Source organism: Pezoporus occidentalis, unplaced genomic scaffold (assembly GCF_034315485.1).
Source record: "Pezoporus occidentalis ecotype Australia unplaced genomic scaffold, CSIRO_AGI_Poc_V1 ctg29, whole genome shotgun sequence".
Lineage (NCBI taxonomy): Eukaryota > Metazoa > Chordata > Aves > Psittaciformes > Psittacidae > Pezoporus > Pezoporus occidentalis.
In genome coordinates, this window is record NW_026914829.1 from 5316611 (window position 1) to 5338674 (window position 22064).

Genomic DNA, 22064 nt, shown 5'->3' on the forward strand with positions numbered 1-22064 from the left:
TCCTTAGGTTGGGAGCACAGTCTTTTTCAGATGCAGAAAAGGTTATCATATTCAGGGATCTACCACCCGTTCTTGTCTTGCTAACTTAACGTGGAGTGGCATACAGTCTGAATGCATTCGTAAGTCTGGTTTCTTATCTAATTAGTAAGAACACTGCAATTTTGAAAGAGTTAGAAAGTGATGCATGTGGAAATTCATAATAAATTATATGCTCCAGAAAACTAAACTTTATTTAATACAGTATTTTAAATGTTTTTGTTTCCTATTCTAAGACTAAAGATGTATTTGAGATATTAAAGTAAGATTTTTCAGATTTTTACTCATGAAGTTCACAATTAATTCTATCAGTTTTGCTCAAAAATGTCTGCCCTCATTAACCCACTGCATTAGCTGCTTTAAATTAATCTAGGGGTTTTTGTGTGTGTTGGATTAATATACAACAAGCAGTGTCCTGAAATATGCATGGGGCTATTTTGTCAGCTAGTATTTTGTGAATCATAAATTATAATTAACTAAATTCAGGGTTTCGGGGCTATATAGGGTTGTGCAAATGATTAGTGCATTTACAGCTCTGAATGTGTTGGATGACATCAAATAACTATTGCATTAAAATACACTTATCTAAGCTAAAAGTAATTAATTAGAATGACATTAGATTTTTACCCTATTTCAAATCATCTTTGGGTTGTTATAAATGGACATCATGTGGCACAGAGAAAGAAGCATACAAACAACTATATCTGTTACAATGTACTATGACAAAGCCTTCCTACAGAACGTTTCTTTCAGTAAAAATGTATAATGAATTTATTTAGCACAATAACCACTCTATAGTTTTCAAAACATTGAGTGGAAGTGATGTTTGAAGCTGTGACAGTACCATAATTCACAGAGCCAATCATTGCACTAGTATAGTGGCATGTGATTACCTTCAGTTTAACACTTCTCTGTTTGCTATCATAATTTAATTTTGGTGTATTGTTTAAGAATGCATGATAGTATCATTTCCATCTTCCTACAATAAAACTATATTCTGAGTGTTAGTTTACAAGTAATAGCTACTTAACATTTCTAAAAGTTGTACCAAGTTCATATAATGAAAGGGAGTAAATTGAAATGCATTTTTTTTTAATGGTATGCTCTAAGATCCTATGAAAACTGTTTACCACTACTTTTGCTAACTCTAAAAAACCCTTTGCAGCTCATGCTTGCAGGCAGCCAGAGACACCAGCACATGTAGATGTGAAAGCAATAGATCTTCCTACTTTAGGGTATACTTTGGTGTATACCTGTCAGCCAGGATTTTTTCTTGCTGGTGGATCAGAGCATCGGACATGTAAACCAGATATGAAATGGACAGGAAAATCACCTATTTGTAAAAGTAAGTAAATACTCAAGTGATTTGTTGGGCCCAATTTTGTTTGATTTAATTTTCCCTGACATTTTTATGTAGTAGGATTAATTTTATCCACTTACTGTTTAAAGAAGCATATGACACAACAGCTTTTACTTGATGAAAGAAACAGTAAAGGACTCAGTGAGCGCAGCATCTAGAACTCATGGAGAAAAACATGGCAATATGTGTGTGGAAATGCACAGTCATGCATACATCAGTTTACCCTTAACAAGTGCAAACAAAACCTAAACAATATAAAGTACTACTTCTAATCATTTTTATGTCACAGTCCTAAAGAGTATTTCAGTGTATTCAGTGTTAATATATGAATTCAGATTCATTCAAGTAGGCTTTTGTCTAAGAAAATCTTCTAAAATAAAAAATGAACAATAAAATTAAAAAATAATAATTAAATAACATATTAGCACCAGTTTCCACTTTTATCTACATCAATGTAAATTTCATAGAATTTTGCTAGGGTAGCTCTAAGTACACAGTTATGAGGGCTAAATTTGCTCTTCAAATGCAAATAAACATGGCTGTAAGTTCCTGATTAAGGGAAAAAAAAAAACCCAAACATTTAAAATATGAATAAAGAAAAATTGTCAGATGTCATGGAAAAGATTTTGCAACATGATTTTTAATTCTGTCAAAGAACGCTCGATAGGCTTGATGTTTGAAGAATATTTTGGTTTTCATTAATGTATGAGTAGACTTTGTTTCAACATTGTCAAGTTAAGTGATCTACACATAAAACTTCTAATTCCTTAAAGGGTGATTTTTCATGGGTACTATATATAATTAATAAAATAAGAAAAACAATCTTATGTTTTTTTAATTCCCTTTTTCTAAAAAAAAAGATAAATAGGGAATATTTGTATAAGCAAGAATTCTTTTTTTTTTTTTTTTTTTTTTGTTTTTTGTTTTTTGTTTGCTTTAAATTGTCTTACAGTCTTTAGGCATAATCATCCGAGAGTGCCCCGCATTTTTTGTGCTTAGTACTTGATCAGTCCAGTGAGTGAATTTTCAGAAAAATAAAACAAAACATGCAAGAACAATTATTCCTTGAGGACATTAGCCTTTTTAAAGTGGCTGATAATACGAGGCCGGAACTTGATCTTGGGTCAGTGGACGTAACTACTGAGTGTACCAGAAATACAGCAAGCGACGCCATTAGTGATCCTTTCCCATGATATCTGATCCTGTCATCTTAATCCAGCAACCTGGCACTTGCTGGTTTGTGTCATAAATGCATCAATTTTTATTAACACAATATTCACTATATTTAATATGCTATTATCATAATTAGTTATAGTATTTCTCCCCTCTATAAGGCTCTCTTTTATAGCACTGGGACTGATATAAAAAAATTAGGCCTAAATGCATGAAATACTTTGCTAGCCAGACAACTTTCCGCAGTAAAAATGTTGTTTACCTAAATTATTTTCTGCTCGTTTTGTATAAATCTGTAGGTTTGAACATGTAAAGTATTCAAGACTAGGTATTTCTGTTTTAAATATGGCTTTATTGGATAAGAGATGATTGCATCCATCAGGCATTGTTTTGACATTCTATTTTAAAAAGGAAAAAAAAAAACAAACAACAAATATATTCATGAAAGTGATAATTTGTCTTTTTACTTGTAGGTAAAGGAGTGAGAGAAGTTAATGAAACAATAACTAAAACTCCAGGTTTGTATACAAGAAAAGTTTTAGAACTAAATAAATTCAATTGATTTGCACCCTAGGTTGTTATGGATAATAAAACTATTTTCAATATTTAACTTAATTATTACTCATTTCAAAGGAATATAAATATTGAGGTCTTTCATAATAACAGAGGCCATGTAAAATGTATTCTATAAAATTATTTCCCAAACAGCATTTTTTTTAATTTCTACAGTAACAATTTTGTGAATGCCACAAAAAAAAAACTGTCAAACAAAAAAGATAAAACATATATACACAAAACCCAGACTTCATATAGTTTTATATCAGAGATTGCTGTAATGGAGAGCCTTATAATGAGCTTAGATTGTAATTGTGGGGATTTGGTTTAGTCAAAGTTCTGCCCTTTTCCTTGCAAGTCTTGTAAGAAAACACACACACAAAAAAAACCAAACAAACCAAACAAAAAAAAAAAAACACAACCAACAACAACAAGAACACCAAACCAAAACAAAAAAAAACACAAAACCAAACCACAAAAAATCCAATCAGGTTTCAAAATTGTAATGGCCTTAATTTCATAGAAACTCTCAAGGTACTCCAAGGTAGGGCTTCCTAATTTGTGTGCAGTTAACTTTTTCCTCTTGCCAGTGTCAAAATAGAAAAATACATCAGTGAAATCCTTGATGTAGTTCTTTTTAGGCTCAATAATTTTCAGAAAATGAAAGGCCCAATTTTTTTTACTGTCTTATTTAACCGTAAGCAGAGCTTTCACCAAATGAATGAGCTTGCAATTCTATATTCTGAATTTTAGCAAGCTGCGGGGAAAATAAGATTAATAGTTCACACTCAAGGCAGTTCACAGAAGGACTCTGTAAAGTAGATGGGATAAAAAGCTATTTCTCCTAATAATTAACCTTACTGGTGAGTTTATTATTGAGAGTTCTTCTCAAATGCATTACTTCTGCAGACTCACAATAAAGCAGGAAATAATATGCATGCATTATAATTAATAAACATTCTTCTTTTACTGGAAGATTCGCCTCACTGAACACCTAAAGTACGCATTAATCTGCTATCACACAGATTTTGAAGTTTCAATGCCAAATTAAAATACAGACCAAGTCTCCAAATATATTCACTATGCAGAGCATCAGTATCAATTCACATCACATTGTTTCCCTTATAAATACTTTTGATAAGTAAGTACTGTTTGAAAGGCACTGTTAAGAAAAACAGTGTTATGATTGAGAAGGCTAATAATTGCAAGCAGAGAACTGAAGCTGTGTAACAGATGACTGTCATTAACAAGGAAAAGTTTTAAGTCTGCACAATTATTAATGTCTTTTAAAAATGTGAATTCTCTTTAGTATAGAACACTATGTCTTTCCTTGGCTTCTGGTAGAATTCCAGAATGCTGCTATCTGTATTTTAGATGACATGAATAATATTGCTAAAGTAGAGTTTTGTAACAGAAAACATTCATATTTCTGTGGATAGTTGAATACAAATTCTGCTTATTAAGTCATGTGTTTTTTTTTGGCCAAAGTTAATGTTTTCATAACTTATAGTAACTATCATTTTTACTGTAAATCATAATTAAGTATAAGTTGCGACTAAAGAATTCTTACAATACCAGTGTGAAGTTTAAGAACTACAATATTGTATTTGGCTCCCATAGCTCTCAGTGCTTTGTATATGTAGTCTTTGTAAAAATAGTTTTGAAGCTTTTCTAGTGAGCAGCTGTTGATTTCCCCATTTGCAGTGTTCTGAGGAGAATCCACGGTTGGTGCAGAATTAGTATGATAATACCCAGTTCTTTTTTCTCATTCTGTATTTGCCCACAGTGGGTGGGAAAGGCAGGGACATTGCAAGGGTTCAGCAGAAATGAGTCAGGCTCCAATTCCTCAGCAACATCCATGAGACTGCAGCACTTGTATTTTAACTTTTATCAAGCAGAAATTTATTTTCTTTCCCTACTGATTCTGTCCATCTGCAGCAAGTGCAAATTCTGTAAATATTGAGTCAATGATACTATTTTGAAAATTACATATATAATTTGCAAATGGTACTATTATTGACCGTTACAGTGGATAGAGAAACTAGATAGTGACGATGTTGAATGTGACAAAAGAAGTATGGTCTTTGCTCCTTTAGAAGAGTCTTGCATAGTACCTGTCAGGTTCATGCCAGTAATACTAGATGTTCACCTTCATGAGAACAACTTCAGACACACAGTTTTAATTAAAAGCAGAGATAAATATTTAAAATACAACATTTAATGACCTCTAAATATTTAGTTTTTTTCTATAGAGGAAAAATATCAATAACATCAAATGAATGACTCAAATACCTATATGTTTTCCTGTAATTCATACTTCATTTTAGGGGATTTCACTTCAGATTATTTGAACTGCAGTTTCAGAGAAGCAAATCCCTTTATTTTAAATCAAAACTGTTCCCTGTTCTGGCAACTTCTCTGTTCACAGGTGTGGTCATACTGTACAAGAAAAAGATGTGGACTCTAAAAATTGCTAACAAGGAACTTGTGCTAAACTGTGTCTGGAATCCAGTGAATTCAACTGAATATTCATTTGACACTCAGTTCAAAATCATACATACTGTTTAATAGATTCATGAAACAAAATATATGGCCTAAGACAGTGTCTCCTTCCAGACTCCCTGACTTCAGAAAATTATTCTCCTTTTTTTCATCATACCTTAAAGCTATAGGGCTTTAGGGGAAGAGTAATGGACAAGTGTAGTATGGTAATGGACAGGTGTAGTATACAGTAGGCAGTTGTGTCAAAAGGTCATTATCATACAATCATAAAATCATAGACTAGTTAGGGTTGGAAAGGACCTTAAGATCATTTAGTTCCAACATATTGTCTTTACTGCTGTAAAATTTTTACTGTAATACCTCCTTAGACCAGTGGATTGATGCTGTAACAGAAAAAAATAAAGAACCTAAGCGTGGCTAGAAAGATTGCTACTTTGTTGTAGTTAACTCCTTTCTTTGCTTCTTTTTTGCCCACTTTTATTTAGTTCCCTCAGATGTGTTTTTTATAAATTCACTGTGGAAAGGGTTTTATGAATATTTAGGAAAAAGACAGCCTGCTACTCTGACTGTTGATTGGTTCAATACTACAAGCAGCAAAGTGAATGCCACATTCACTGAGGCATCCAGCATACAGATCAAACTATCAGGTAGGTTCAGAATTTGATGTTTAAACAGCTGGTTTGGAATTTTTTTTTCTGTTCAGTTTTGTCGCATTTTCTGCCAAACACAAAACAAAAAATGTTTAAAAAAAAAATGTTTTTCTGCTTATTTTGCAAAAAGAAAAAACCTAATGTAATGGTCTGTACAAAATTCAGTCAATTTACATGTGGTCACCCATATTTTTTTTTTCCGCTTCAAATAAATATCGAGTAGATTTTTTTCATCTCAGACTGTTGGATAGTATTGATGTGTTGAACTCACAACTCACAAAGAAGCAGACAAAGAGTTTGTAGGAATTTTAAGAACTGTACCATTGGAAAGCTCTTTTATTCAATAGTGATTAAGGTCTGCTTGAAAGCAATATGATCTTGATAATGTCATAACATAAAATAGGCACAGATTACTAACTTAGTTAAATTAGATAACTGAAAATATATCTTAGGAACTTATGCATAACATAATCAACATGGTGCATTCCTTTCTGCAAATATGACTTTGAACTTCTAAGTTAACTTCTGATCACAGTTACATTTGGAAAGGGCATTATCAGGTATCAGTACCTTTTAAGGCTGAGAGTTCAGAGAGGATTTCAGGATTTGCCAAATAACAAATGGCAAATTTTCATTCCTTGCACTATTGATATTTGCTATAGCAATATATTGTTATGTGAGTTATATCCAATTTTTTCCTGTTCAAGGAAATTCTATCTATATTCAGAATTATTGAAATACTGTACAAAAAGGAAAATATTCTTGCCCATTTCTGTGTAAAATTAAACCGCACAAAACCATCTTTGCATCCTATTATCAAATACAATGTGGGCAAAAGATCAGTAAAATAAGATCCTGCTATTACAGCACTTGAAACCTTGTTGTGCAGGTTATAAAATTCTGTTATTACAAAATGTTTTCTACAAAATATTTTAGTTCTAAATCAATATACTTTGCTTTGACAGGATATTTGAATAAACTGGTTAAAAAAAAAAATTGTTTAAAAGACATGTGTTATCTCCTTCATGTTACTAGGTGTTTACAAGAAAGAAGAAGCCCATTTGCTCTTGAAAGTTTTTCAGATTAAAGGACCTAGTGAGATTTTGGTTAGCACATTTGAAAATGACAACTGGGCACTAGATGGTTATGTAAGTAACTGGACTGCTATGGGTAAAGCTTGCTGAGTTTTAAGTAACGTGATTTCCTTCCTAAACCTTTATCCAAATATCACTAGCATGGAATATAGCACTGTAGATGTCAGTGTAGAGTTCACGTTATTTTCCTTTTCAAAAATTTGTATACAAACTTCCATCTTCCACACTACCATTAGGATTTTTAGTTTACTAAGAGGAAGGTGGAGTGTTCAACATAATTTGCAATGGTTTCGCCTTGTTTCCTTAGATGAAAGTGAGAATTTTATGTTTAGAAACATTGTTTATTTTTGGCTTGGGAAATAATTCACTGTAATAAAATTATATTTAATCTTGAAGAAAAAGTTCTTTTTGCGGTTCTCCTTTGTGTCTCATAATGCTTTTTATGGAAAACAATTTCAAATCTGACAATTCAGTAGACTTTTTTTATCCATAGACTAATTCACTTATTTGTTTCCCAGTTGAAGAGTTTTAAAACCCAGCAATATACATCAGATATTTTAAAGTCATCCCATGTGTTATTTGAAACTTTATTTAATACTGTTGCAAACTTAAAAGGATAAATACTGCATAAGCATAGAGTTTACTAATATTTTAAGGGATAAAAGTGGAAGTCTGGGCTCTGTATTTCTCCTCTAAGTCAGAAAAACAAATTGCTAAGCATAAACATTCTTACTTCTTTTTTTCAGAAATATTTTTTCTGTTTCATCGTATTTTAGGTATCCTCAGGGTTTGAAAGAGGGGGTTTTACCTATCAAGGTGATATACATGGAAAAGACTTCGGAAAATTTATGCTCCAAAGACAAGGTAGGTATGTTCCTAGAGCTTTAATATGTATAATCTTTTGGGGTCTTTCAAGAGTGAATTCAGCAAATGACTCCTCTATCTAGCTTAAAAAAGTACGTTTATTTCATGCCATTGCTATTATAAAAAATATAGTGGAATATGCATATTTGAAATAATCTGTTCAAGTCCCAGTTTGACTCTGGTTAATGTGTTACTATGTCATGTTTTTAGGTATAGCAAGCAGAGAATGCCAGTGCAACTGCTTGCTTTTCTGTGAATGTCTTTTTGAAAGTAACAGGGTGTCATGCAATTCAAAGACACTTTCTGCTCAAATATATAAATTGCAGTCAGAACCGTATAGGAAATTAAAAAGAGAGAATCAAAGCTGATTTTATTAATGTCATTTGGAGTGCTTGTTGCTGATGGATGCTTTCAGAATGTATATGTATTTAGATATAATTCTACTTTACTGTCAAAAATATTAAATGGGTGGCTGATATATCTATCATAGCTATGGACTCAAGTGCTCTGGAAGCTGATGAAAAACTAGTTATTCTGCTCATAAGATTATTTTTTCATAAAAACTAATAAAATGTTTACACATGAAATATTGTCTAATAAAATAGTTTGGGCAAATACCAAGTGTAGATAGACATCTGCATTTCCTGATCCTGGAACTACTGCAGAGTGGTCAAACCACAGTATATATAAAGTACTGGGCTAAAGAAAGGAGACAGCCTAACCAATATCTTTATAGCAGACTCTACCTACATTTTATAAACTGCCTTTTTTCCATTGACTTCATTGGTGCTGTACCCAATGTCCTTCAAAGTTCTGCCAAGTCTCCCTTGTATTTCTTTGCTCAACACTGCTGTAATAGCAGTTATGCTATGGATTTGCTCTTCTTGGCCACCTCTCAAATTGCTATATATGTTCAGTCACAATGTTTAGTCACCCACCTTCAGTCTCAGCCTAAGAACTGCCAATTACTAAAGACAAATAATAATTTCAGTCTTCAGAGTAAACTCTTGTTTGGGACAGATTATTTGTCTGCCTGTACCTTTATGCAATTCTTATCACTGTAATATCTAAGCTGCTTTTTCCTTCTGATTTTAACAAGTGCACTATAAAGGTAGAGCATCAACATTTGTTCAAACATTTATCTTGATAAGCAGTCTTTGATATATCAAAACAGTGAGACTATGGTCTCAGCTAAAACCTACAGCTAAAAGGAAACAGCAGATTCCAGCCAGCACAGGTCGTACTACTTGTCCGTACCCTCTCATATTCAAGGACAGCTGGCTTTGTTTTTTAAGTCTATTCTGTTCATGAATATTCTGCTGAGATAACAATATCATATGTCCTTCAGCTGAAGACTTAACATTTTTTGTTTCTTCAGGAAGTTAATAATTTATATTTGCTGCCTTTACACTAAACCAGAAGTGTTCATAAACTATGCATGCACTGGGGCATGCGTAATGTCATATGAAATTCTTCACCTTCAAGCATGCTTCAAATAAGAGAATTTACTGGAAAATATTTGGTTAAGGGTGAAAGACCAATCTATTTGATGAAGTTCAATTCCCTATCACGCGACACTGGAGAAAGAACAGGCTCAGTGGATATGCCCAGTCTTGGAATTTAATGACATGCAAACAGAAACAACTTCTGTATCTATGAACTGTTTTTCCTCTTTCAGAAGCAATTCTGTTTGCTTGTAGCCTTAGATAATAACACAGAGGGCAAAGAGATCTGTTATCAGTCTGTCAAACAAATTAGAACTGTATCTGAGCCTGCTTAAGGGGCCCTCATTGTGACACCATATTATTTAACTTGTTTTGCCAAGCAGTCATTCATTGCTGGGGGCTTTTTGTTTATTTTATTATTTTTTAATAACTTGGTCTCTAAAGGCTGCATGTCTGTGGCTAGGTTCAGTTTCTGTGATTACTGAGTGCCTGTGCCTCACCACAATAGTTCTAAAAGATGTTTATTCTAAACTCTTTGCTTTGCTCATTCCAGTCTGGACTTTCCTTTAAGATTCTATGAAAAAAGTGACTTTGTGAGAAACTTACTTCATCAAATGATTATTTCACTATATTTACTTCCTCTGGGGAAATATGACTCACTTCTCTTTCTTCTTTTTTTTTTTCTTTTCCTTAAAAGTACTTTTTCAGCTTGTCTACATTGAGATAACAAATAGTGACAAGAAATATGAATAATTAATTTGTGTCTGTGATATATTAGATTAATGGCTGTGAAACACATGTTCATTTCTTGAAACTGATCAATGCTTCCAAGCATTGAACATCAGTGAGACGTGAATTTAAAATTTCACTCTATAAAGGTGTCATACTTCCTCTCCAGATCATTTTGCATGAGTTTCATTATTCACAAAGAAACTTAGATCTAAACAGGGTACTCACCACTTCAGAGAACAAAACAGCTGTACGTTAATTAATGCATAAGTATGCTGGGACTAATGCTCTATGAGGCTATATGTATCACACCCAATGAGTTACCCAAAGAGTCTTTGCTATCCAGTGGTTATCAGTCAAGTGAAGAAGTTCCAGCCTCTGTTGCTCATTGGAAGCTGCTGACTTGCTTTCTGTGTTGGTATTTTTTTTCTTAAATCCTTGAGTTGCTAACTACCCTCATCTGTAACTAGAATTTTCTTATCTTGTATTGTTTCTGCTGTCACACTTTCTCCCGCTTAAACTGCTGTTCTTTTACTAAAACTGAGCCATGCTGTACTGGTGCCAGACAGTTGAAACCCTAGGTTTGGAGTTGCAGGAGAAATGCATTTGAAAGCTCCAAACAATGATAAGGAAATGCTTATTTCCTTATGAATATTTTGTTACAAAAAATATTATTTTCTAATATGTATAAAGGAGAAAACTCATTAACCATCTAAACGGTAGAACTATACAACTTATGCAATAATGACTTCACTGTGTATTTTCAGAATTTGGGCATCACCTGACTACTGCTGTTCTTATGAGGCTAAACAAACCCGTTATGCTGTGAAATGTTTGAAAAACATTTATATAACTGAATATCCCTCTATGAAAATATCATGCTTCCCAGTGACAAAATATGTCTTCTTTAACAGAAAGTAAACTAAATTATCTTTTCTCTTTTTTTTTTTTCTCCAACACAGACTATATACTATAACTGAATAAGTAAATAACTAAATACTGTAACTGAGGTTATACCAAGTCTCATAAATAAATACATTTAATAACAAACAAATAAATAAAATTCATAAATAAATAAAATTAAATTCAAATTATTCAGAATTGCAGCAATTTTTCTCTTCTGTAATAAAAAGCAGAATGCGCAGAAAGCAAATGCATGGTCCAAACCTGGCCAACACTTTTCCAATGCCAATTAAAGGTTGCAAACTTCAGTTAAAAATTTCAAGTGTGTTTACCCCACATGTTGTACTTTAAAAACTGTAGCAATATAGAATATTCACCTTGAATAGAAGGTGTGAGCTGTAAGTATTAAATGGCAGTTATCAAACAGAGATAACTTAAAAGGAAATTATCTATACATTTGTGCCTAGTTTAACTGTTCAGTTAGAAGAAAAAAAAAGTGTTGTGTTTTTTTTAATTCCATACTGAAACTTCATCCCAAGAATTGCTTATTATTAGTTTCAAACTACTGTTTTCTTTTAGCTGAATTCTGATTAGGTATTTTATAATCTTTACATGACTTATTCATTAAAATGTATCTATTATTTGTGCCATGATAATAGCTTTGAGATATAAATTAGGAGCTCACTGATTATATGTATTTCTGTTTTGGTGCTTGGTTAGAATTTAAAATAAGATTTAAAATAGCATTTCCATGGTTTTGCTGTTACAAGCTGACTACAATTAATATAATTGTTAACGCATTTTTATTAATTACTCCAAATAATTGGAAAAACAGCTGGGGATTGTGATTGTAAAGGAAGAATGAATAAATATAGTGATAACTGCATGCAGTTTTTTAAACTTCTGCCATTTCTTCTAACCAATAAAAAATTCAAAGGAACATTTAAATTTCTTAAATTTTTCTAGGCTGTGGTGACTACTTAATTCCATCTGTATTTCATTTAGAAATATATATATTTTGCCAACAGGTTTTCCATGCCTTGAGTGTTAGGACAAATATTAGATTACTAAAGTCCAAAGATTATTGTAATACACTGGTTCTTCTCTAAAACAGTTCAGCGTTAATTAAGATACTTCACAGTAGTGTGATAAAGCTCCTAGCATAATTCCAACTATCACAGTAGTAGGTTTATTAATTTTAAAAGATTTGCCTTCACCAGGTCTAAGACAAATACACAGAAGCCAACCATATCCTGGGCTGAATCAAAAGGAGCGTGACCTGCAGGTTGAAGGAGGTGATCCTGCCCCTTTACTCTGCTCTCATGAGGCCTCACTTGGAGTATTGTGTGCAGTTCTGGTGTCCTCAACATAAAAAGGACATGGAACTGTTGGAACAAGTCCAGAGGAGGGCTATGAGGATGATCAGGGGACTGGAGCACCTCCCGTATGAAGATAGGCTGAGAAAGTTTGGGCTGTTCAGCCTGGAGAAGAGAAGGCTGTGTGGAGACCTTAGAGCAGCCTTGCAGTATCTGAAGGGGGGGACTCTTCATTAGGGACTGTGTCAATAGGAAAAGGGGGAATGGGTTAAAACTTAAACAGGGGAAGTTTAGGTTAGATATAAGGAAGAAGTTCTTTACTGTGAGGATGGTAAGACACTGGAATGGGTTGCCCAAAAAAGTGGTAAATGTTCCATCCCTGCAGGTGTTCAAGGCCAGGTTGGACAGAGCCTTGGGCAACATGGTCTAGGGTGAGGCATCCCTTCCCATGGCAGGGGGTTGGAAGCAGATATCTTAAGGTCTTTTCTATGATTCTGTGATTCTGCAAGTCTGAAGTCTGACAGAAGATTAAGGTAGTGAAAAGAACTGACATACAGTGTTTTGTCGTGTTTAATGATGAGTTCTGGCAATTCTGAATTTTCTAGAGGGGCTGTCTTCATTTTAAATGGAACTTAATTAGTATTTAATACATTTTGTAACTGCACAAAATATATTATCGATTGAAACATCTAAGTTTTAAAAATATCTAAGAGAACAAAAGCTTGCCTCACTCTGCTTTCACATTGAGCTTGAACTGCAAGAAATCATAGATGGGTTTTCTGCTTTCTCAGTTTTGCAACTTAAATATTTAGTAGACTGATGAAAACAGCACAATGCGTGGGTCTCTGCTTTTTCAAGTGGTCTTTTCCTAGAATCCTAAAAAGACTGATTGATATCTTGCAATGAACAAGGGAGTTATGGTGTTTATGTACTTGTGGGTTGAAGCATTTCTGAGTGGTAAATAGCAGTGTCTCTTATTCTTCTCTATTAGTATCAGCAAAAATAACACAGAATAGCAATCCCATCTATCTGTCCCAGCCTGTCCTCACTGTGCTTTCTCTCTGTCCTGGTCTCTCCTTCCTTAAATAGAATCTGTATATTACTCTCTGAAGAGCTGCAATTTCAAACTGACAACATGGACTTGGTTCTCAAAATATGCTGCTTTTTTCCTATTAAAAAATTCTATATTTTTCACAATAAAATGAATTTTCATCTTTCACAATTTGCATTGTCAAGTTGGCCACCTATTTAAGCAGTTTTACAATGTCTCTCTTCATATTGATGGAAAAATGGGTTCTGCAAAATGCCTTACAGTTCAGGTTATATCTCCTTGTCCACAGCAGCAGTCCAGATGATGTGGTCTGAGTGCCTGTTATTTCTAAGCTTAATATTAAGGGTGCAGATAGAGAATACTGTTTGCAGTATTAGTATTTTTTTTGCAGAAGATATATTGCTTAACTGAATTAGTGACTCGAGTGGTGTAGTTCATAATTATTTTACTTTCTGTTACCCTCCATGTTAAATAATGTCGATAGTTATTGATACATTATTAATTGGTATTAAGATTTATACTACGATACAGGATGCTGTTTATTTCATTTCTTAAAATATTTTATCAAGACACCATTTTCTTTCATTTTTGAATCAAAAGAAAACTGTGAGGTAGAAAACCTGGGAATTTTATTTCTGTCCTTTTTCTTTCATTTCAGGTCCTTTAAGTGCAGACACAGACCTTTCAAATCAGTATTACGGTACAAACAGCAGTTCTGTTGCAGCTGCCATCCTGGTACCATTCTTTGCTCTAATATTATCAGGGTTTGCATTTTACCTCTACAAACACAGGTATTGTAAATGTTATTTGTTTGATAACTAACTAAGGTTTGTGTTTTAATTTTCAATAAAGTTTCAGAATATCTTTACTCTAGAAAGACAAATATTTCTAAGTATTCCCATGAAGGGGTTCAGTGCAGGCAGTTCTTAATGGTGAACAAGTAGAAAAATGCGTCACTGTATTAAGGAGCAAAGACCTATCAATCCTCTTGGTTCATTATGCTGAATCAGATTGAAATCTCAGTTCATATGTTTTATTTTTTCATGTGTGGTGCTTCTTTCAAAATGCTTGCGAGTAGTAATTTTACAAGCTGAAAAATCCATAAACCCCATGAAGGAACAGCCCATAATGAGACTACTTAAAGTCAATGCTGTATAAGCTCATGGATACTAGTAGAATTGGCACCACTTCAGCTCATATGAAACTTTATATGTCAATGGATAATAGAATAAATCCTACCATCTTTTCTGAAATTTGGTTTAAAAACTAAAATTTATGTTTCTTTTGAACATCTGTTCATGCTGAGTGCTATTTGGCCAAAGCTTTCTGGAGCAATTTTTTTTTATTAAGCTACAATACTCTCTGACCTCCTTGTGTTATTTGCAATTTCTAAAAAGGTGTTTAAGAGAAATAATGTTTTTTAATAACATGCTTTTAAAATTTGTTCTGTAACCATGATATCAAAGAGTATTTTGTGGCTGTAAGAAATCACATAGACAAACTGAAGTCAACCATTGCCCTGTGGTGAACTGGACTATCTACCTACTTCAGCCTTAGAGGATTTTCAAAAAGAAATTGCAATGGAATTTGAACTTGTGAGCTCCAGTTAAAATGATACATGTCCTGAAATATAATACAGCCTTTTGTTAAAAAAAAAAACCAAAGCAGAACAAACAAAAACCTGCTCAGGAAGGGCTGTGAACTCTCTCTCAGAACATGTTACTGTAAGATGCCTTTCTGATGGCTACAGATCTGCATTCTCAGATAACTCCTGTTATACAATGGGGGGAACCTAAAGTGCAGCATAAAAGCACAAGCATTCAGATCAGGCAAAGAGACAGAATGTAAAGGGAACATTGCTGTAACTGTGCTCTTAGAAAGAGACAGCTCTTAAAAAAAAACATCAGTGGAACTGCATAGTGACATAGGGGTATATTTTGTGGTTTATTCTATCAAGTCTATTATGGGTTGCATGAGTAGTGGAGATTCTGTTTTCTTTTTAATAGAAATACGTATGTATTTAAGAGAGAGAAAACTTAAGTCTTCAGACAAGCACCTGTAATCCCAAAGTTTATGGTACTGCTGGTGCAGTATTGCAGTTCTGCCTACCTTAATCTAATTTAAATGTATTAGATACTTGAAAAAGATGTTGTTCATAACTTAATCTTTCAAAGAATATTGTTCCTTTTTTAGATTTTAAAACAATTTCTTCAGTTAAACCACAATTTTTAGAAGTGTTATCAGTGTCATAGTGTCATGAGAAAATTAACAACTTAATTACTGATGTAAAGTAACTTTAGGTCACCTTTATTCTGTTCAAATTTCAAGAAAAGAAAGAATCTGTGACTTTTGAAGAGACTTTCTTGAAATTACCTTAACGATCAGAATAACATGAAATTTTCGCAATGAAGTGATAGCAGTTATACCACTAAAGGCTGTCTATAGTAGAGAAATTGAAGGTCTTCTTAGGGGATGATTTTATGGATGTTTCTGCTGTGCCTATGTCAGGATAATATCTAAATAGAACAAGGGTTTTTAAACCTTTTTTTACACAGTTTCTGTGCCTTTTATCTCACAGACAGGGACTGCATCAGGATGAAGACAGCATCTCAGTCTTTCTGAAGCAATTAAAATATATTTAATAACTTAGTAAAACTTCTAGTTAAGGTTTCTAAGCTCATTTTTGGTACTTGTAAAGTGAAAATATGGGGGAAAAGACATTTATAATTAACAAAATTATTTGTAGGCTGCCAGTTTTGTTTACTGACATTTTTCCAACTATAGTTTTTGCTATCTGCTATGTAAAACAGAGTAATTCTATAGAAAAAGAGTCTGATTTTCAAGAATCCTTTTCTGAAGTTTTATCATAAGAATCTTTCCTAGATTGTTTTCTTAAGCACCAAGCATCTACATTTTGCACTCCTTCATTGAGTGTCTTTCCCTATTTCAATTACATTTATGAAATTATATTCTGAGCCTCCTTTATATATTAATTTAGTTATTCATAGAAAGATTTAATGTAGGAAAATATAATTTATTAGGATATCATTTTACTGGATATATCAGAAAGTCTTCTCAATTCTGTTTTACTTTTCATTTAATTATTGGCTTTATATGTTGGAACAGAAAATATAAAGATGTGAATATCCTTGAAGTTTTGCTATGTTCTTCATGGTGGCTACTGAAATATCTTTGTATCTTCCACATTTGAATGTCAAAATTTATGAGAACATTAGCTAGGATTTGATGAATCTGATTACATACATTTCGTCATATAAAATCTCTGTCAAGGTACTTAGCAGTATTTGTTTCTGGAAGTATTTATGGAGGTAAGCAGTCAGGCTAAGGCAGATCTATCTGGAATAACTCAAATTACTGTCCCTTATCTGAAGGTTACTAGGTTACTACCACTAGCAGTTCTGGACACTTGCTTTGTCAGTGAAAGAGCTGCCTGATTGAATCTATGCTGGCTGACTTTGCATTGACTTAGATTTAGTACCCACGAGACCTGTTACAGCACTTCAGTGGTGCAATGCTAACTTCCCGCTCTGGAATGGTAATAAGCAGCTGATGGCAGCACATTACTACACCATTCCCTCCACCTCTAAGCCAATAAAACCTGTGTGTGTATATCTCATCTAAGCCCCAAGATGCTAACAAAAAGATGAATTAGGAGACTGTCACTCCCATCTTTCTAGTCAACTAGAATATGCTTGAAGTTGACCAACTTAAATTCACCAAGTAAGGATTCTACTGTATTTTTTACACTGGTATCACTCAATGTTTTAGAAATACAGTGATATATATTTGGAATTGGTAAGGTGTTAATTTAGTAGAGCTGGAATAAATGTTTCTTCTCTCTGTAAAGATTCTCTTATGGTTAGTCTGTCAATCTAGAACTGAAAAAGTAAACAAAAATTATCAAAATTGTTACAACTGACATAAAATATTATAATTTCCAACTTTACTTTTGTTCATACTTTTGTTGTACATTGCTTTAGTTTTGGCTGTCAATTTTGGCATGAACAGCAAGCTATGAAATTGTCATTTTTTTTACATTTTTATAATGAAAAGTGCATACCTATATTTTGCCCTTATTGCCTCTCTGCTTTGTAGCATCAGCTTGCCCATTAGGAATTTGTGTTCTTCTCTTCATGCTATGAAAAACATCTTCCAGACAGATTTCTCTTATGAGTCCCTGCAGCATCCTTTATGGGTCTCCTTTTATCACTTTTAGACAGTCAAGAAACTAGAAACTTGCATAGACAGGATGGAAAATTAAAGGTAAAACTTGCAATAATTGTAGATTGTTTCTTTTTAAGTGACACTAATTATAATTTCCTGTTTTTTTTTTTTTCACAGAACAAGACCAAAAGTACAGTACAATGGGTATGCTGGACATGAAAACAGTAATGGACAGGCTTCATTTGAAAATCCCATGTATGACACAAACTTAAAACCCACAGAGGCAAAGGCTGTGAGGTTTGATACGACTCTGAACACAGTTTGTACAGTGGTATAGCCTTCAGTGCCCAATATGACTGATTCATAGCCATACCTCTGATGGACAAGCAGTAATTCCTTTGGTGCCATATACCAGTTTCCCTTCTTCTCTTGGCTTTGCTGCTGTAATCTTTAACATCATCTGTCAGCCTACATGCAGCTAAATTTTCTGGTGAAAATGTGTCAGTCTTCTGGGGATCAGACAAAGAATATTTTTTCATCTTAAAGATGGATCAAAATGCCTGGCTGCATCTGCTTCAAATCAAGGCACACTTTAAGGAAGACTGCCAAGTCATGCCAATTTCTCATATTTAATGCCTCAGACTTTCATATTTGTATGTGGCTGGATGCCTTTCAATGCATTCTTCTGGGCACTTGGATAAATCCTTTGAGTACTGTGACAAATGATAGCACCACAGATTATCCCCAGAAATATTTTGAAGAAATCAAGCTCTCTTGAAGGAAAAGACAACCTTTCTTGAAGTTGCATACACCTGCAAATGCTTTACCATTGAAATCTTGCTAAAATTAAGGAAACTTACACTGTATCTCACACATAGGGCAGTTTAGCAATTTCCCAATCATCTGTTATATTGCAAAATGTTAATGCACAATTTTTTTGCACTGGAGTGTTATGGCTGACTGAGTAAGATACTGATAAAAATATACAGGGTTTCTACACACTGTCCATTGTATATAGACATTCACACACTCTTTGCCAAGCAAAACATTCCACAACAAATTTACTTGGAATATTAAATTATGAGCCCCGTGCTTAGCACCAGTTAAAATCATGTGTGATAGAGAACAATATTTCCTTTATCAATTTTTGACTAAATTTCTTCATAAACATGATTACAAGTCACTGGAGACTTTCAGCCAAACAAGAGCCCATTTCTCAGAAAATTTCATTGCCAGTATTGTTTTCTTCTGAAATCAGTCATCAATCACCATTGTCAGTATCATACTATTATGACAGCAGGGGGGTTAGCAGCTATTGCTGCTTGCCATGTACAAATGTGAATAGTAATTTATTTTAGATAGCTCATAAAGCCTATGAGCCTGTGCTCATAATGCAGTCTTCCCTTTTGCATTATTTTCCATTTTTTCCTGTAATATGACATCATTTTCTGATGTTACATGGAACTAAACCACATTACAGTAGCATATGTAAACCCAGTGCAAATTTTTTCTATAACAAGCTGTCATTCAGTTTCTGCTTTGAACCAAGTGAAATATTCAGTTATCTTTGCTTTCTGTTTCTTTTCAGAATTTCTAAGCACACTGCTTACTGCTTTTGTACTTACACAGTTTGACAGAGAAAGTTTTAAATTTGTAAATATGAATGATTGAGTAAATCATTAACATTTCCTCAGAATTAGAGGTTTTATTGAATGAAATAGACAAACAAATGAAAAATGCCATTGGGCAGATAAATTGAGGTTTAAAATTAGGAAATTACAGGAAACAAGCAAAGTCTGATTTTAGACACACTGAGCTCAGAAAACAGGAAAGTTGCTTTCCTTTTTAAAAAAAAATCAGGGTTATTTGTTGTTGTTGTTTCAGTTTTCTGAATTTCAAATTGTCCTATTGTCCAGTTGCTATAAAAAAAAAAAAAGGCAGAATAATGTTTCTGAACTCCATATGTGTGTAAGTCTGGCTGTTATACACAAACCAAAAAGGTAATGTAAGCCCAGTAACAGGCTTTTCAGCTAATGTTGCAGAACACAAAGAAAATTTCAAAGGTAACCCTTAGTCAGCTTAACAACTCTACAGCTGTTAGATGAAAAATACCAGCAAAATAATTCAGTATTGTAGGGCCTCCAGCTGTTATATTCCTCGTATGAGCAAGAAACTCTGAAGAAAATTTAATAAATAATCCTTTCAGTCAGTTCCTTATTCACTTTGTTAGTAGTTGTTGGCTTTCCTTTTTCGGTTTGTTTCTGAAGTTTTTGTGCAGTAAGTTTCATTTATTTGTCACATTTCAGAGCCCTTCACATTTCTGAGAAAGAACCAAGTCATCAAAGTTGTTTTCCTGATCCTCCCCCATGTAGAGGAAGTTGCTCTGAAAATGAAGAGTTGAAAAGAGGAGCAGCAGGCCAGGGAGGAAAGCTGCTGTGTCATTAAAGTTTTTGACACTTGCTTGACATTACTGCTTTGGAAGTCTTTTCTATAGTGGCAATGGCAGAAAAAAAAATAATAAATGGAGTAGCTGTTATTCATGTTTTCTGCTCCTGCCCTGACAGTGTATTCAGAGACCTGTCTCGCTATGACCACCGAGGAATGGTCTTAGAAAAGACAATAGTTAAATTATTTGATCTTTTGTATTAGAAAGCCCAGATCTTGTGAATCGTTTATTCAGTGGTTTATTTTGGGGAGATTATGTAAGGAATGTTTATCCTGAGTGTTCTTTGATCAGGGACACTCAAAATTGGGACATGCTGACAAATTATCCTAAGATGTTTGTTTGGGAACAGAAACTTCAGACTGGAACCCAAGTAAAACAAAGCATTCCTAGTTTTGTCTGTTCTGTCCACATCCTTCAAATGGTTCTACTTCTCTGCTATGTTTGAGTCTTCTGTTCAGGTTGAATCTCTTTCTCCTAAAGTTATTTTACAGAGGTCTGTATATGCATGCACTTACATATGGTGCTTCATCAGAATAAGACTCTTCAAATGTTGTGCAGTGGCTGGGTTAATGGCAGCCAGGAAATGTGCTTTCTGAGATATATGCAGAAGACTTTTTCCCCAGTGTTGACCAGATCATTATGACGGGCTAATAATACATGCTATATATTTTTTTTAAAAAAACAGGTTATGTGCTTCAAAGCTGTTAAAAACTGCTGCTTGTATCACACATCTTGCCTTTCTCCAGGCTAGCTGCAATAATTTTTTTTCTTGTGTAAAATATTTTGTAAACAAAGAAAAGATGTTATTAAAAAGGAAAAAAAAAAGGGGGGGGGGGGGGGGGCTGGGGAAGAACGCTAGCATTATGACCAAGTCAATCTAATTTTCATTCCCAGTATTTCATTCTGCCATTTCACTACATGCTGCTGTGACATGAAGTAGGTGCAAAAGAACTTTTTGTACAGAGATATATTTTTTATGAAGAATTTGTAAAATTATTAAATATGCTGTACTTTTTTGATTAATGTAGGTAAATTGTTAAAAATAAATGTTTTTACAATACAAAAAATTGTAATTTTCCCAGTAATGTAAAATTTACCATCTTTACCTGATTTTCAGTTCTGATCCTATTACACATGTATTAATATTAAAGTGGCCTGTTAAAAATAAACAGTATTCTTTTTGGCAAAACAAACAAAACAAAAAGCTATAAAAGATTGTAATATAGCCTGTGCAATGCCACCTACCTTGAAAGCAAAATCAGAGTTCTAATTAAATATTTAATTTTAGATTTTCAGCTTTTGTGTGACCTGTTCTAATCAACTTTCCCTTTCCGTTTACTTTTATGCATTTAATGTTCATTACATTAGCTTGTTTTTTAGAATCTTAATCTTGTCATTTTATGTTCTGAAGCACTATGTACCTTGACAAAAAATTCCAGGTGCTTTCTAGTAAGGTGCGATCTCCCTCCTGTTATCTTAGGCTTATCATTCAGATTTTCAGATGGGACTTAGGATGAGACTTAGGCTCCCAAATCATTGGATTGTTTTATTAAAAAAATAGCCTTTTTATTCATCCACAAGCCTGCATGCTACCTTTGAAAGTGATGGATAGCATGGAGCCAGAAGTATTTCCAGTTCTAACATCTGAGAGCTAGTTCTGCAATCACTTAGGTGTACGTACTTGTACTGAAATGAAAATGCTTACGTATATAAAGATAACCACATATATTAGTGTTTTCAGACTCAAGACCTGAA

At 33.6% G+C, this 22064-nt stretch overlaps 1 protein-coding gene across 2 annotated transcripts in view; it reads left to right on the forward strand.

Moving 5' to 3' along the window:
* The window catches only part of CSMD1 (CUB and Sushi multiple domains 1), a 1153012-nt gene extending 1131408 nt beyond the window's left edge, over positions 1-21604 (forward strand). Inside the window, exons 63-70 of one of the 2 annotated variants that reach the window (XM_062626215.1) lie at positions 8-119; positions 1202-1381; positions 3043-3087; positions 6112-6273; positions 7312-7424; positions 8147-8234; positions 14337-14469; positions 18041-21604. In XM_062626215.1, coding sequence (XP_062482199.1) covers positions 8-119; positions 1202-1381; positions 3043-3087; positions 6112-6273; positions 7312-7424; positions 8147-8234; positions 14337-14469; positions 18041-18200 — 993 coding nt within the window. In that variant the 3' untranslated portion in view covers positions 18201-21604. The remainder of the gene's footprint in view (positions 1-7; positions 120-1201; positions 1382-3042; positions 3088-6111; positions 6274-7311; positions 7425-8146; positions 8235-14336; positions 14470-18040) is intronic. The other variant, XM_062626216.1, reaches the window with a different exon arrangement.
* Positions 21605-22064: the final 460 nt, after the last annotated feature.